The 17201-nt window shown below is 54.8% G+C and overlaps 1 protein-coding gene across 1 annotated transcript; it reads right to left on the bottom strand.

The window, feature by feature from the left end:
- Nucleotides 1-1672: 1672 nt before the first annotated feature.
- Nucleotides 1673-15953, bottom strand: MFNG (MFNG O-fucosylpeptide 3-beta-N-acetylglucosaminyltransferase). The gene is made up of 8 exons (XM_003783232.3): nucleotides 15527-15953; nucleotides 10660-10708; nucleotides 10200-10302; nucleotides 9626-9779; nucleotides 7833-7918; nucleotides 6588-6753; nucleotides 5261-5346; nucleotides 1673-2652 (listed from the first exon to the last, which is right to left on the bottom strand). The coding sequence occupies exons 1-8, from the start codon at nucleotides 15779-15781 to the stop codon at nucleotides 2586-2588; spliced, it is 966 nt and encodes a 321-aa protein (XP_003783280.1). The 5' UTR covers nucleotides 15782-15953; the 3' UTR covers nucleotides 1673-2585.
- Nucleotides 15954-17201: the final 1248 nt, after the last annotated feature.

The raw sequence follows: 17201 nt of genomic DNA, 5'->3' as shown, positions 1-17201 counted from the left end.
GGGGGGTGAGGGGACACGCCTCGGGCCGCTGTCCACTTCTTGCTATGGGTGGGGGGTGATTGGAGAAGACACCCCTGTAGATCATCTCCAGGCTCCTTCCAATGCCTTCCCCAGGGCAGTCCTGCCCTGCAGTCATTCTCTGTCCCCCTTATCACCTTTAGCTGGCCAGTCCAAGGATCCGTGGTCAACCATAGCCTTCAATTTATCCCACCTATAAGCACCCTAAGCCAGGCAGGTGGGGCTCACCAGCTCCCAGGCTACTGTTGAGGAGGCTGAGGGGCAGCTACATGCCCAGGAGACACAGCAAGGCCAAGACAACGTGGTCCAAACTTGCCCCCACTCCACTCCCAGCCCCTGCCTCTAGGGCCCAGATGGGTCACTATTGCACAGGACACAGGGAGCTTCAAAGCCTTAGACACACAAATGGTTAAACCCAGACTCCCTCCTTTCTCTATCCCAATTTTGATCCTTGCTGACTCTGCTCCCCCTCCCTACCCCCAGCTATTCTGGGACAATGGAGGCAGCAGATGGCCCGAGTCCTGTTCCCTCCACCCGACCCTCAGGATCTGGGAACAACCCGAAAATCTGCTACTGCTTCTAAAAGCGGGCGACCAGCAGCCTTCCCCGGGCAGGGCGGGGCAGTCAGCGGCTGTGGATGGCCCCATTCCATCCCCATAGGGCTTCAGGGCTGGGGCCGTCCTCACTCAGCTTGGCTCGCCTCCCACAAACCCAGCATTAGGTCAGCCCAAAAGAAAGGAGGCTTTGGAAAAGCCCATGCAGCTGGGCATGTGCACCTGACCCACTGTGTGACCACAGCACGTGGCAGTCCCTCTCTGGACCTCTCATCCTCAGAAAACAAGGGGCTGGGGTTCAGATGCTCAGCAGACACCCCAGACACAGATGCGGCCAGAACAAGGTTTCTGGTCCTTCAAGGTGGAGAATGTACGCCAAAGGAGCCCCTGACCGCACTGTAGCCCTCAGGATCTCTCCTCCCTCCTTGCTCATCTAAGATTCCCACTGTGACCCCAAGTCCCAAATCAGCAGGCATGACACAGAGTGGGGAGAAGAGCCCCCCATCTCTAACCTCCACTATGTGCCATCATACCTGAAATTTCACCACAACCACTTTCATTCATTCATCCAACCTCCCTGGGATCCAAAATTCTAAGGGTACTTGCACTTACTCAGCACCCACGTTTGCTGTCAACTTGCCCCTAGACACCTTGATCTGACACCTAAGGCAGAATCCCTCAGCTCTAAGTCCCCATTTTGCCTTCCCTCATTCTCTCACCTCCCCAAACCAGGCCCTGAAACAATAGAAAAGGGTTAACAATTCCCAGCACCAGCACCTCATGGCACATACACACTTACATTCATCATGTACAATATGTGCTACACAGATACACAAACCACACATATATCCTCAGGTACAGACGTGTAGAAGGGGTCATGTCACACACATACCACCCCCAAGCACACCCTCACACACCCGACAGAGTGATAACAGTCACCACTCACTGAGCCTTTTCTTTCTCTATCAGGCTATGTCACATGTATGTGCCCTTTACAAATATTATATCATGCCACCTAAGGCAACCACCATCACCACTGTGACAGAGAGATCAAAAGCCTTACACCGGTCAGGAACACTTCGGCAGCATGTAACAGAAAATTAGATCAAGAGAGATTTAAATAAAGTTTAATTTTCTCACAGAGCCAGATGCTGGAGGAGACATCTGTGGATGATTGTCTTGGCCTTTCTTCATGGCATCAAGGTGGCTGCCCCAGATCCAACCATCACACCCATATTCACAGCAGAAAGATGAGGTGTAGAGCTGCAAAACCTCCCTCAGAAACTGCTCTATGGGCTTTGTTTAGTTCCTTCTTGCTAGAGCTCATCACATGGCAGCCCCTACCAGCAAGGGAGGCTGGGAACATGAGCAAAAGGACTGTCACAACTGGCTGGGCCCTATTCTGATCATCCACTGGGCTTGGGAGTGCCGAGATTCCAAACAAAATCTGATCTTGTTAGCAAGGGGTGGGGAACAAGGAGCCCCTGGACACTGGCCAGCAACGGTATCTGCCACAGACCCTGGATTTTACCATTATTCCACTGGTCTCAGCAATTGGGGACCCAGCCAAGGAAGCCAGGAGTGGGTGAGCAGCACTGGAGCCCCAGGGGAATGATTGAGAAGTCAGAGCCAGGAACAGGGGCCAGACACCACCCAAGGCCCATGTCATTCTTTAAAGGGCAAGGAGCCCCCAACCCCAGCCCAGCTAAAGTGGCCCCTGCCCTTTTCCAATTAGACCATCTAGGAAATTCAGTTCTCAGAGCTTCTCTGGCCATCACCTGGTCCACCAGGTCCCGTATGCCGTCCAGCTCACCCCTGAGGGGCCTGGGATGCCTTCAGTGCCAACTACTACCATCTAGATCCTGGGCTTGCCCACCACCCAGAGGCCCTGCAGGAACTGCCTACCACAGGGCCCCGCCTGCCACAGGGCACCTTCCCGGGGCCTTCAGTGCTGCCTTAGGAGGTAAGGGACAGTCCAAAGCCTCACCCCAACCTTTGCCCACAGTTCAGGGTTCATCGGGCAACCAGCTGTGGACACCAGGGTGTGTCTGGGTAGAGAAGACAGTGGAGGGAGCGAAACCTGCAGAGAGACCAGAAGTGGATGTGATGGTCACCCCACTCCCCCTTCCCCCACAGGTTCCTGGGATGCATGTCGCAGGGATGGTTTGGAGCAGGGTTTCTGAACCTCAGCACCGCTAACATTTAGGGCCAGACAATTCTTTGTTGTGGGGGTTGGCCCATGCCTCGTAGGATGGTTAGCAGCACCCCGAAGCTCTACTCGCCAGATGCCAGAAGCAACCTCCCAAATCCTAATTATTAAAAATGTCTCCAGACATTACCAAATGTCTCCTGGGGGCAAATTGCCCCTGCTTGAGAACCACTGTTTAAGAGAAACTTCAAAGCCAGCGAAGTCATAAAGAGACCTCAACTGAAGCTGCACCATCCCACCACACGTATCCAAGTCTCTGGTTGGCAGCAAACTATAAATTCTAGAATGCTCAGGTTTGGAGGAAATTTAACAATTTCAATGTTTGTTTTTTCCTTTTGCTTGTTTGTTTGTTTTTTGAGGCAGAATCTCACACGGTCAGCAGCGCCCATAGCTCAGTGGGTAGGGCACCAGCCACATGCACCAAGGCTGGCAGGTTCAAACCCAGTCCGGGCCTGCTAAACAACAGTGACAACTGCAACAAAAAAATAACCAAGCATTGTGGCAGGCCCCTGTATTCCCAGCTACTTGGGAGGCTGAGGCAAAAGAGTCGCCTAAACCCAGGAGTTGGAGGTTGCTGTGAGCTGTGATGCCACAGCGCTCTACCCAGAGTGACAGCTTGAGACACTGTCTCAAAAAAAATTTTTTTTTCACACTGTCACCTAGCATATAGTGCAATGGCATCATCATAGCTCACAGTAATCTCAAACTCTTGGGCTCAAGCAATCCTCCCACCTCAGGCTCCTGAGTAGCTGGGACTACAGGCATGTGCCACCATACTAATTTTCTAATTTTTTCTGGCTAATTTTTCTATTTTGAATTTTTCTATTCTTAGTAGAGATGGGGTCTCATTCTTGTTCAGACTGGTCTCTAACTCCTGAGCTCAAGGGATTCTCCTGCCTCAGCCTCCGATTACAGGCATGAGCCACTGCACCTGGCCAACAATTTCAATTCTTAAACCTCTTTGCAGCTTAACTATAACTTACAGACTTTCACTGATGTGGAGCTCGCCCCATTAGAAGACAGCTTCTTTCATCTTGGAATTTTTTTCCTATATTGAACCAAAGTCTATCTCTTTGTAATGTCCAACTTGTTCAACACAGTCTTGGCCCCCAGGGTCCTCGGAATAGCTGTGAGCCCTCTGCCCCAGGACAGGCACCTCAGAAGAACCTCAGGTTCCCCCAAGGGTCACATACTTCAGATAAATCCCAAGTCCAGACAGAGCCTACAAAGGCTTTAGGGAGGTCCCCTGCCAACTCCTCACCTGAATTTGATGTCACTCTCTCTCCTGACTACACTGGCTCCTTTTTCTTCCTTGAGCAGATCAAGACCTCTCCCGTCCCTGGCCTTTGTGCATTCCTGTGCCTAGAGCACTCTGCCATCTATTCTTCTCCTAGATAACCCCTGCTAGCCCTTCAGATCCTTCATGTTGTCCTAATATCATCTCCTCAAGGAGGCGTTCCCTATCTAGCCCCCCACCCCCTGGCAGCACCCCAGCTGTCCTTATGCTCTCCTGTAATAGCCCTTCATCCCCTATACACCCAATGTCCTGGATTCCTCATCCCCCAGGATCTCTCTGGACACGTTTCTGTCGCTCAGGTAGGCCCAGAGCTCACCCTGTCCCCTCCCCTACCTATTGCCTCCCTGAGTCCCTGATCACTCCCCCAAAGGCAAGCTCAGGGCTCTTCACCCAGTTCCCAGTCTCTCCCCATGTCACTGACAAGGGGCAGCAACAGGAGTAGAGGAGTGGGGGGACACTCTGACTTCCCAGACATGGAATAGATTGCCACGGGAGAGAGGCGCCCCCGTGGTTGGAGGCATGCAAGCAGAAGCCAGCCCCCAGATGCTGGGAGGGGATCAAGCATCAGTTCTGAGGTTGAACCATTGGGCCAAAAGTCCATGTGCCACCCCCACTCCCCCTTGCACCCACCCCAGCAGCCACAGCCAGAAGCACAAGTTACAGTTGGCCAGCGGGGGTGTGTGGAAAGGAAGTGGCATGTCACAGGCTGCGCTCAAACACAAACAGGGGCTGAGTTGAGTGGCACCAGTCTCCAGGTGGCCTGTTCAGGGCAGAACTGGAAGGTGTCATTCCAACCCTCTACCCCCCACACACAAGAACCATTTAAGAGTGTCAAAGAAACACAGGGCCTCAAAGATAAAAATTCCCCATCAGCCTGGAGTTCTACCATGAGAGCATCTCTTTTGCTCAGTGAAGACATGTCGGTCCCTCGGGGGTTTCCGAAGAATCCCAGAGGATCAGGGCTGAGACAGCCCTTCATATCCATGATGTCCCAGAGAGGAGAAGACACTTGTCCAAGGTCACATAGCAAGACAGTGGCAAAGCAAGGACTGAAATCCACTCCCAGCTCTGTGCTGTCAGCCGCCAGGGCCTGTCCCACTCCTCTCCTACCCAGCCCCCTATCTTCGCACACCTGGACTCAGCTCCATCCTCCCGTGCCACCTTTGTAGCTCCCAGACCCACCTGGAGGGATCATCCTCGGGAGAGAAGGGGCCTGGTAGCTTAATGACGTTTAGTCTTCCTTCAAAGACACCATAGCTGAGGGTGACCTAGGCAGGGAGAAAGAGTGTTGAGAGTGTCCCACTGGGAGTCCCCACAAGGGGGCAGCATCCTGGCAGAAGCTGGCAGCAGGAGGCTCACTAAGGAACCCACTCCGTGCCCCAAAATTATTTACAGCTTGTAGAGCACTTTCCTACCCATGATCCCATTTGCTCCCTCTACAGGTCAGCTCACCTGGGAAAATGAAATGATATCCTCACCCTACAGACTAGGAAACTAAGGCCTGAAAGAAAAAGGCATCTTTCCAATAACTTGTGTGTCTAGACCAGGACTGAGGTCTTCTGAGGCTCACTGTAGGGCCCTGGCAAATCCTGAGCCCCTCATCCATCATGCAATAAGGACATGGGACTAAGATCTGAGCTCAGAGGCAGAAGAGCACAGTAAGCTTAGGAGCCACCCAGCTGGGGTTCCAATCCCCCTCTGCCCTACGCTAGCCACATGCCGCAGTTCCATCTGTAGAGTGGGGCTGATGTTAGTAACTGACTTCATGTGAATATCATAAGGACCAGACAGTTAGAGAAGGTAGGAGACAGGTCATGTAACCCAAGGCCCGCCATCAGCCAGTAAGCCCAGCCCTGGGATCTGGAAGAGAGAGGAGCTTTCTCCCACTGCTGTAGTGAAAACCTGGGGCTGCCATCTTGGAACATGGAGGTGAGCCTGTCAGAGCATGAGGCCAATGTGGGGGAGAGCACATAAGGGAGGACAGAGGCCTGGGATGTCATCTGAATACCCAGAGCCCACCGGGCCTGGCAATCCCAGTCCTCAGCTTCTCAGTTACATGAGCCAACTGATGCATTTCCACTTAACCAGTCCAAGGTGAGTTTCTGTCACTTGCACCCAAAAGGGTCTGACTCATGCTATTGGGCAGAAGATCCCAGGGACCCTCCCAGCCAGAACCACCTGCAGAGTTGGAGGGTGGCACCTGCAAGGCAGAACCAGTTTGACCTTTGAGCAGAAACACTACCTGCCAGGTGGTAGGATAGGGTCCCACCCCTCCCCCCTGGCCTAAAATTATGCCTGAGTGTCCCCCTTACATATCTGTTCCTTCCCAAAAACCCGTGGATGGTCCTTTGCTACCTCAGTTTCTCCATCAATAGAAGATAGCCAAACCCCAGAATCTAAAGTTCTAGGTTGCTTTCAAATACGAGCAGGGAGGGGACCTCATGTTCTTGTAGGAGGACCATCCATGTCCCTTCTTCCCTCATTGCCACCTGTCCCAAGGCCAGCTCACCTGCTCTGGGAGCTGGGCCACCCTCAGCAGCTGCAGGGTCTCCAGGTGGGAGTGGAAGAGGGGGCTGGGTTGCAGATGGCCGCCCAGTTTGCACTCGATGATGTAGCCCACAGTGCAGTCATCGGGTAGCCGGATGAGAGCAGATGTGTCCACAAAATGGGAGCCACTGAGGGACAGAGCAGGACTGTAGCCACTGGCCCTGGCCCTCCACACCTAGAGCCCCTAGCCCGAGGCCTTCTACCAGGGCCAGCTGGTAAAGCAGAGTGCTACCTCCTGTGTGCTGTGTGACCTCAAGCAAACCAAGAACCCAGGGAAGCCTCAGTTTCCTCTTCTGTGAAATGGGGATAAGTCCCTGCCTGCACCAGGCTGTTGTGAGAGCTAATGTCAGGGCAAAGCACACAGGCCTTGGAGCCAGACTCAGCAACTGAATGGCCTTGAACCTGGGTGACCCTAGATGTATTAATTTCTCAGTGCCTAAGAAACAAGGCAAATACCACCTTCTCCTGAGCAGTAGAAACAAGGCGAACACCACCTTCTCCCCTGGGTGTTGTGATCCTCTTGGTAAAGGACAAGCCTGGCTCACAGTCAACCCCCAACACAAGGCAGTGTCCACTGATGTTGCTGTTAATAAAAGTAATGGCCTGCCCAGGAAGACCTCTCAAGGCCAGGGCTTTGCCGCTTCCAAAGTGTCAGTGTCCCACCCCTTACCTAGGCTTCCACTACCTCCGGGATCCCCCTCATCTGGGGCCCTCTAGGGCTATCTCAGCTCAAATGCCACCTCTTCCCAAAGCCTTCCCCCTACCCCCGCCCAGAAGCCCTTCTCTCTTCTTAGAGTGCCCCTCTGCTTGGCCTTCACCTCCCCTGTGGCACTGACCAGTCAGAAGAGAGCTGCAAAGAGGACCTAATGTTCCCAGACTCTACCAGGTGCCAGCCTAGACATTTTCTTATTTAACCCTTACTCCACCATTGGCCATTGTATTATCAGATCCATTTACAGGTGGGAAGACTGAGGCTCTTGGAGATTACATGACTTACTGTACATGGCCCCATGCACTCAGCTATGCACCCCAAGGGCAGGGTGGCAGGAGGTTTGCTCGTCATTCACTGTGCTGCTCTGAGACACAGGTGAACCAGGGGAAGCGTCTCCTGAGCTTACTCTCAAGCTCTTCCTGCCGTGAAGGTCCCTCATGTACAGCAGCATTCTCCCCTACCCGCCCTCCTGCCTACCCCTGGGTGTCTGCTTACCTGGCCCATGGGGCCATCTTCAAAGCCAGTTTGCGGTTGATGCAGAAGCCAGCACCGCCTGTGGCGAACCAGAACTGTACCCTCCTCTGGGAGAGAAAAGGCCAAAATGCAGAGTGAGCATGCGGGTTGGGGAGGATGGAGGCAGTGGCGGGACTGACCACCCAGGCCACACTTCATCCCAACCAGCATGGCTCAAAAGCTATTGTGCCTGTCACTAGAGTCTTGCCACAGCCAGGCATTATTATGTCCATTTGACCGGTAAAGAAGTCAAGGCCCCAAATCACATAGCTAATGAAGCTAATGATGAGTGGTAAGGTGGATCATCAGACCCAAAGCCAGCTGGGTTCTGGTTAAAGGGGACGTCTGGTATTTACCTACCAGCACACCTTACGTTTCCACTGAGAAATGTCTCTTTGGAAAGGAATCCCAAACACAGAGGTAATCCCGGGTTGACAGGGCCTGCCTGTGTCCATGTGGGTGCTGGACATGCCCGGGAAAGACATGGCTCAGAAATGAAGGTGAGCTGCGTCCCATACCAATCACCAGCCCTTTCTAGTGTCTACTGCATGTCAAGTCCCATCTCAAGGACTTGAGTAGGTGACCTCGTGTAACTACTCTTCTATGACACAACCACCCTATGTAAAGGGGTTGTAAATCACCTGTTTTGCAGATGAGGAAACTAAGGCACAGAGAAGTTAAGTGACTTCTCTCAAGGTCACAAAGCCCGACGGTGGCAGTGCTGGTAAGTGAACCCAGGGAGCCAGGCTCTGAAGTAAATTTTTCAACCCCAAAGGCAAACCACTTAGGTAGAGGCAAGTGGCCCTGGCCTGGGCGGAGTGGGAGCCTGGGGATGCTGAGCTCACCTGGACTTAGAGACTTGCTCACACACACAGCCCCGGGGCCCAGAGCATTTAATTAGGGCTCAGAGGCTGGTAAGTGCTGATAATTAAGGCTTTGTGTTTTCAACTCTTGGTTTCCCTAATGAGGCAGATGGTGAGCTGGAGAGGGAGGGAGAGCCCCGCAGAGCGCCCAGCTCCTGCACCAGACACTGTCTCTAGGGAGGGGGCCTCATGATCTGCCTTTTTCCTGGAACCAAGCAAGCCCCAGAGGCCTGGGACACCACAAAATCTGAAGCCTGTAGGTTCTGGGGTCAGGGAAAGAACCTTGCAATGTTTGGAACACGCTTATTACTAAAAAATTCATTGTTTATCTGAATGTCAAACTTAATTGGGTATCCTGGGGTTCTGTTTATTTCTTTTCTAAATCTAGCTACCCTAATCAGTGTCCATCCAGGTCTGGAATTGAAGCTGGTACTGGGGTCCCCTGTTGTGCCAGGTGTCAATTCTTCAGCCACTGGTGAGTGAAGAAGCCTGGAGGGGGAAGGGTATGCCCTAGGGAGGGAGAGGGGTGTCTGGGGCTCAGGCTGCAGCAATTTGTCCCCTGGCTCAGCGGTAACATAGCATTTTAATAACCTATGCAACTGCGTGGTGTGACCAGGTGGCTAGGAGCCCTGCGTGTGGAGACAGGAAGCCTCAGCTCACCTGCATGCTCACTATGTGACCAGGACAAGCCACTGGCTCATGGGTGATGAGGCCTTACCACCCACCGGTCTCCATGCCTTACTTGCATTATCTCAAGCTCCCCATTTCACAGAATAGGAAACTGAGGCCCAGAGGGGAAGCCACTGGCCCAACCCCATGAAAAGGGACCAAATCTGAAACTCAGACCCCACTACCCCTCTTCACCACACCCTGCCCCTGGGGTTGGAGGGAAGGAACCGACCCCTGACCCACCGTGCGGTTATGGGGCTGCGGCTCAGCTGCATGGATGGGCCGGTTCAGGCTGGGCCGGCCTATGTAGACATCTTGGGCCACCGGGAAGGCTCTAAGCAGCTGCAGCAGTACCCTTGGGTTCACATAGTTGTCATCATCCACATGGCAGAACCACCTTTGGGGTTGGAAGGGAGACAGTGAACATTGTGGGGAGCCCAGGGTTGCCTGTCAGGCTCCCCCTATGCCCCACAGCCAGTCAACAGTTACAGGATGGGGGGGTGGCTAACATTGAACGCACCCATTTTGTGCCAAGCAGCACGTTGTGTCATGAAGAAGGTGTGCTCGCTGAACGGATGAGGACCCAAACTCTGAGTCCAAAGTCATTGAGCTAGGGGACAGCAGGCTGTCACAAGGTAGGATTTGAACCCAACTGGTCTATGGGGCCCACTGCATATCGCCTGCTAGTGGGTAGTAGCTGGGTTCAGACCCTAGGAAATCCAGGGGTTCTAGTTACTGGACCAAGACCTGTTCACTAATTCAGGGGGTGGCATAAGGCTAAGGCTGCACCTAGCCCAGGAGACCCCGGAACACCTACCTAAGCCCACTGGCCAAGAAGGCATCGAACTCCGCAGCCATCTTGCAAGACAGAGCTGGGTGGCTATGCTCTGCGGAGCAGTTGGTGACCACAAGGTGAGACCCTAAACAAGTGAGGAGGAGTCAGGGGACTTTTCCCTGCTCCTCCTCTGAGAATGCAAAGCCAGGCCAGGCCTCGCACTCTCTCCCATTTTACATGTGGAGAAACTGAGGCCCAAGCAGGGCAGACCTGCCCAGGGCCATAGATCTAGGGGAGAGCAGGCTGGGACCCAGGTGTCCAGGGTCAGGTCCAGCAGCCCCACCCCCACACCCACATTGGTTTCCAGGGAAGGAGTCTGCCCCCCGTCCTGGGCACAAGAGAATCCCTATGTGTTTCCTGAGAACCCTCCAGCCAGGGCATAACCACCCAGCTTTCCTTGGCAACAGTAGAGGGCTCACCCCAGCCCAGCCCGGGCGGTTACCCAGTCTCTCCTGGAGGCCTTCATCTGGGCTGTCGGTGAAGATGAATGTCTAGGAAGAAGGAGGGAACAGGACTCACATCAGCCAAGGGCCCCCAGGCCAATCCATGGCCCACCACAGCCTAGCCCCTGATGGCCTCCTTTCCAGGCAGACCCATGGCACACTTCTGTCCTCCTCTAGTGACAGACACACACCCCTCTCATGGCCACATGCTCCTTTAGGACAACCTACCACACACACCCCACTCAGCTTTTGTAGACACACAACTTTACCAGTCCCAGGGGTGTAACCACAGCCACACATGCTGGGCCAAATCTCACTCTCTCCTGTCACACACACACATACACACACACCAGTCACACCTGGTCTCTCCATAGTCACATATTCACAACCCTAAACTTTTTGTCGGCAGACAAACTATGAGAAGACCCATATGCCCCCACCCGGGAACACTGCACCACTTAGGGAGATAGTCACACTTCCTGGGCCACACAAACCCCTGTACATGTGAAGGGGCCTTGAGCATCTCAGAAATGTTGCCTCACACCCTAATCCAGCTCGCGCAGGTTGGGCACACATGCTAATAAGAGTATTCGCACACCTGATCCCTCACAACCCTCTCTAAGCTCCATGAACAGGTGTGATGATCTGTTCCCTTCACATATGACAAAATGGAGACTAAGTGACAGACCAAGATAGTCAAGTGCAGAGCTTCTTGCGCCCAAGCAGGTCCTCTTTGTCCACTGAGCACTCCAAGGGCCTTCAAGGGCCTCCTCGACCCTTGGGCCACCCTTCCCAGGGCCTGAGACAATTCTGCACCCCTTCCAAGTGTCCCACTGGTTTAAAGTCCCCAGACTCCCCCATCCACTGCAGGTACTGCAACCATAGTCTAGCCCTGTCCAAAGTCAGGGCCCTGAGCTGCAACCCCACCCACTCACCCACAAAGCTCTCTTCTCTCCAGGAATTAGCCCTTCAGACAGAACAGCCCCTGCCTTGAGCCTTACTTTACCCGTCTGTCCAATGAGGGGTGTCAAAAGCTGTGAGAGTAAAACTCAGTTCTGTATCAAAGAACAAGGAAGAGCTGACAGCACAGCCAGGCTCGGCTCCTTGTGTTTCAGAAGAAACTGAGGCACAGCAGGCCAGGAGGCCACAAGTTGGGGTTGGCACGGGAAGGGACAGGAGGGAAACAGGCGTCTCCCAAGGCACATGGCCATAGGCTTGCTTCTGAGCCAATATTGCAAGATTCTGCCTCATTCCCACAGGTATGTTGTCCTGTCAGGACCAGAATCAGATAATACCCATATCTACCAGCAGCCTCTCACATCCTCCAGAGCTCCCTACTGCCCTTGGGATAGAGGCCAGCCTCACCTAACTGTGGCCTGTGAGGGGTCACCTGACGCGGCTTTCTCTCATTACTTCCTGTCCCCTGGGGTTTCTCTTAGCCCAAGTTTCTTTCAGCTCCCCAAGTATGCTATGCACACACACCCCTCTGAGCCCTGCACATGCCGTGCACTCTTTCCAGCCTCTAACTCCCAGCTCTGGCACCACTTCCTCCAGTAAGTCTTCCCTGACACCCTTCCAGCTACCATCGAGGCCCCTCCTCAGTCCCTGCTCCTCCTTTTGCTAACAGCCCTGAGTTACAGAAATGTATCTCTTGGTCTCTGCCCCACCAGACAATGGCATCCTGGAGGCCACAGTCTGGTCCAATTTCTCTTCTTATCCTGGCACTTGGGTGTCCTCAGGGAGGCCTGGGCAGTGTCCACCTTCTGAGCCCCTCTCCCTAGGGTCTTAGCTGATGCTGGAGGCCCCTGGCTTTCCACAGGAAATATGCTGGTGATCCAAGCCCAGGCCCTGGCCACCTTCTCCACGGCAATGCCATCAGTCCCTGGGAAGCTGAGACTCACAAGTCCACTTCCCTCCCTAGCTCCTCCCTGAGCCCCAAGCTTTCAGATCCCCTGGGGCTTGACTGTGGCCCTGTGCTTCCCCCAGACTTGGTCTGCCTCCCACCTGGCAGTGCCTTCCCTCCTTCTCACACACTGTACAGTTCTCCCCTCCCCACCCTCACATTCTCCAGCCTGCCCTTGTCACCTCCTGCCTGCTTTGAGGTGGCCCCTCCCCTCACCTCCCCACTCTGATCTGCTCCCACCCAAGTCTGTTTTCAACACAGCCCCCAAGGGATCCTGGCAAAGAAGCCAGGCCTGTCATGCCCTGCTCCTGGCAAACTCTTGCCACCAAACAGCTGTCAGAGTGGAACTCTCTCAAGCTGGAGCATGGGCCAAATGGACTAGGGACTGTCTGCTGATGACAACTAGTGAGACTGAGTAAAGGGGGTGAGCAGAGTGAGGGAAAGGGGGGGAGGCCAGGTCCAGAGAAGGGCAGGAGAGGGCAGTGAGGCTGGTGGTTTCAGCCCTGGGAGTCCGGAGGTCCCAGTTTCCTCTGAGCTGAGGGCTGCACTTGATTTGTTTAAGGAAGGGCCTGTGACAATGGTTAAAACTTCACAGGCTGCAGGAAACAAAAGGACATGCAGGCTGCTGGGGTAGGGAGGGGGTGGCTGGGGACCATCTGCTGCAGAGGGGGGAGATGAGGGGCCTCTGCCACCTCCCTCCCATCCACAGGGGAACTGGGGAAGAGAAAGGCTCACAAGAGCATAAAACCCGCCTCCTCAGCCCAGGACAAAGGCCACACATGAGCCCCAGCCCAGCCACAAGGCCCACCTGCCACCCCACTGCCCTTAACCAGCTGGGCCAGTGCCCAGCACTGGAGTTAACCAGCTCAGGCCAGGTTCAGACACTCCTGTCCTATGCAAATGGGGAAAATGAGAGATGAAAGAGGGGGGGCCTTGGCCGAGGTCACAAGGAGAAAGGATCCAAAGGATGGGAGGCAATGGGCTGGCGAGAGTGGGCCTCCCGCCCTCTTCCGCCATCTGAGCATCCTTCCCTCTTTCAACTTAACGACACGATTGCTAGACTCCGCCCCTTGCTCTAGGATCCAACTGGGCGAACTCGTCTCCTACCTCTGCTTAACTTTGCTCAGTTTTTTCACTACAAAATGGGAATATCAATATCTACCCCTCAGGCTGCTCTGAGGGCTAAAGGGAGAGAAGAGAGCAGCAGGCAGTCACCCCCCCCACCGCCACTTCCCCCCTCCCCCCATGCCTGATCCGCATCTCCGTCTGGGAGGGAGCCTGGACCTAGAAGGGGTCTTGCTTGCCTCTCTGTGCCGGCCTGGCACTGCCAGGCACAGCCGCCCAGACTGAGACTCAAGCACCCTCTCCCAGGCCTTGGCGGAGGTGAAAGGCACCCAGCAGGGGCTAGGTCCCACTAGGCTCTGCCCCCTCAGGCCTGTGGGTGATACTGGCCAGCACTTCCTCCTCTCTGGCCTCAGTTTCCTCATCCCAGGCAAAGGCACCACCATAGTGATCCAGACAAGACAGGAAAGGGCCTCAAAGCATGTGAGGCCACACTCTGGGTACACACAGACATATAAACAGGAAGGTCTGTGGGGAGGGCCAGCTTGGACGGCTTCCGCAGGAGGAACCAGAATCTCCCCAAGATGAGAAGCTGTGCAGAGTGCTCGGAAAGAGCTAGGGTGCTCAAGTGAAATTTACTAAGTGTAATATAAATGTCTTAACACAATAACTAAGAAAATGCCGTGAAGGCTATGTGAACTAGTTTGATGAAAATATTTCAAATTGTATATAAAACCAACACATTGTACCCCATAGTTGCATTAATGTACACAGCTATGATTTAATTTAAAAAAAAAAAAAGCTGGGGTGCTGAGGGCCTGGCTAGGAAAAACCTGCAAAGGTGCTGGTGCTAGGAAATCAGAGGAGGGGAGGGGTGCCCCCTCTCCAGGGGGCCCTGGCCTCTTCTATGCATTGCCTCCTCCCTTCCTTGGCCTCACAGGAGCCGTCAACCCCCTTCAAAGTCTCAGTTACTTCCTCCCACTGAGCCAACCACCAAAATGGGGACAGGGTGTGTGTGCGTGTGTGAATCCACCCTCCACTCCACATCCCCCAGTGACAGTCCCCCACACTCCAAATGGCTGATTTGCCTGAGGTGAGAAAGGCTACAGGGGACTCTTCTTGTTGGAGCTGCCCCCTGAAAGGCATATGCCATGTGTGCACCCACATACCTCTGTCACAGCACGTCTAACACTTGCCCATGCTTGTAAGCACACACACACACACACACACACACTCCCACTCACCAGGCCCACCTCCCTCGACCTCCAGCCCAATACCATCTCAGCTACCACCCTGACGGCACACTCTCTCTTCCCATCCCTTGGAAGCAGCCCCACAGGAAGCCAGCATGGGAGGGGAGACACCGTTTCCCTGGGCACACCCTGGGCAGTAGAGGCGTGGGCAGGGGCTGCCAGGAAGCCTGAAAGGATGCTTCCCCAGTAGTTGCCCCACCTAGATGCCCCTGCCCCAATCTTCCACCCTCAGAGCCAGGACAGGACAGTGTGAGGATCTCTTGAAGGCCCCCATCCCAGCTGCCTGACACCCACCACTACCACTGATGGCAGGCTGGGCCAGGGTAGGCAGGAGTAAAGCCTCTATTGGAGTCAAGAGGGACACCCAGGAAGGACCCAGGAGCCTGGCACAGGCCCAGCCTGGCTCCTAAAAGGGGTGGAGAGGTGGGCCTGCAGTGCTTTGGAGTCAGGGCCAGTGAGGAGCACCCACCAGCCCACAGGCAGCCCTGGAAGCTCAGAAGGGAGGAGGAGTAGGAAAGTGAGTCCAGATGGGGCAGGCAGTGGGCAGCTTCTCCCTTAAGGCGACCGGGAACCCACCCCACCAGAAAGCCTCTGTGAGCCGCTCACAGTAGGGGCCACTCCTAGGGCCCAAAGTCACCCACTGGTCACCTGTTCCCTGATCCTGGAGACCCACGTGTCAAGCAGCAGCTCCAGGCGTTCTTGGTGGAAGGCCTGGGTCGTCTTGACGGCAATGAAGACATCATGCAGCTGCAGCTCCTGGGGTCCAGGGCTCGGCTGGCTCAACTGGGGGCTCTCCTGCCCCCTCTGGGGAGACAGGCTTGTGTGGTACCGTAGGGACAGAAGCCCCATGCACAGGAGGGTGAGCAAGGCTCCAGCCAAGCCCCGCAGGAGCCGGCACTGCATTGGCCCGAGACCCCAGACAGTTTAGCCCTCAAATCCCAACTTCACAGGGAGGAAAGGCAGGTCAGGCCGGAGCCCCGGCAAAGGCAAAAGTCTGGCAGGCATCGGGGGCTGGCCAGGAGGGGAGAGGTAGGAGCCGGGGCTCTGGCCCCGGAGACTGAGCCATGGCAGCCCGCCGCCAACCCTCCACCTGCTCAGCCCTGCCCGCGCTCTCCCGGCTGCCTGGCCCCGCCCCTGCTTAGACAATGGGGCGGGGCCAGGCGAGGGGAGCCCCAGAGGTGGCTGGAAAGGAGGCCCCAGCTGGAGGGGCAGCGGGTACTGCCAGCTGCTGGGGTGGGGGTGGAGGGGAGGGAACAGCAAACGTCTATCCCCGATGGAAGAGGGACCTCCCACCTTCCCATGCCTCAGAAACCTGTCAGCTGGACTCATCCAACACCCAGGGATGGTGTAGTATCCTGCATCTCCCAGCTCTTGACCACATGTGGTCCTCACCCATGTTCTCTCTGCCAGGCTGAATTCTCTTTGGACTGTAAGAGTGAGCTCAAGTGTTCCCTCCTGCAGGAGGGCATCCTTGATGCCCGCTCCTGACCTCTGGCACTCCCTTGGGAGTTTGCTCAGCTCCTTTGGTCTTCACAGCAGCCAGGACTGTCATTCCCAGTTTGTAACTGAGGGCATAAGGCACAGAAGCCCAGAATGACCAAAGATAATCCAGCGACTCAGCTTCAGAGCCAGGTAGAATCCAGTCTCCGTCCTCATCTAGACCACAGGAGGCCCCTGAGGGCACCTCTCCCCCAGCACGGCCAGTGGATGGACAGATAGCCTTCTCCAGCCACCACCTCTGTGTCACCCGCACTAGGTCACCCACATCTCTTCCATTCTCTGCTCCGACCCCGCACTGGCTCTCATCTCCTTGAGAACAACAGCCAAAAAGGACACACCAGCCCACAAGGCCTATGTGCTGCCCTCAGGTCCCCCCAGCTACTCTTCCCTTGCTCCCCCCACTCCCAACCCCTGGGCTCCTGGCTGGTCCAGGCACATGGCCACCTTAGGACCTTTGTACTTGCGGTTCCTGCCTGGGTCCTCTCCCTAGAGGTCTGCACATCTCACTCCTTCATCTCCTTCAGATCTTTACACAAATGTTAGCATCTCCACGAGGCCTTCTCTGGCCACTTTAAATTGCAGCCCCTCTCCCCTCCTTCCAGGCCCCCATGCCTGTCCCCTGCTAGGCCTCCTTCTCTGATATTTTTCATGTCCCAGTATCCTGTACATTTTACTTATTTATTGTCTATCTTCCTTATAAGAATATCAGGGGAGGTTTTCTTCTTTTTTAATCATGGAGTCCCCTCTCCCCAGTGCCTAGAACAGTGCCTGGCACATAATAAGCATGCAATAAATAGTTGTTAATTAAACACAAGAAAGTCCC

Source organism: Otolemur garnettii, unplaced genomic scaffold (assembly GCF_000181295.1).
Source record: "Otolemur garnettii isolate 467f Iridium unplaced genomic scaffold, OtoGar3 scaffold00007, whole genome shotgun sequence".
NCBI classification, from domain to species: domain Eukaryota; kingdom Metazoa; phylum Chordata; class Mammalia; order Primates; family Galagidae; genus Otolemur; species Otolemur garnettii.
This window is presented reverse-complemented; position numbering and strand designations above follow the sequence as displayed.

Bases quoted from the DNA above. Each gene is read 5' to 3' on its own strand.
- MFNG (XM_003783232.3), bottom strand. From the start codon at position 15,781: ATGCAGTGCCGGCTCCTGCGGGGCTTGGCTGGAGCCTTGCTCACCCTC. The intron at 10,303-10,659 runs GTAACCGCCCGG...TCACTTGTTTAG, and splicing joins AGGCCTCCAGGAGAGACTGG to GGTCTCACCTTGTGGTCACC. The intron at 6,754-7,832 runs GTAAGCAGACAC...TCTGTCCCTCAG, and splicing joins AAGATGGCCCCATGGGCCAG to TGGCTCCCATTTTGTGGACA.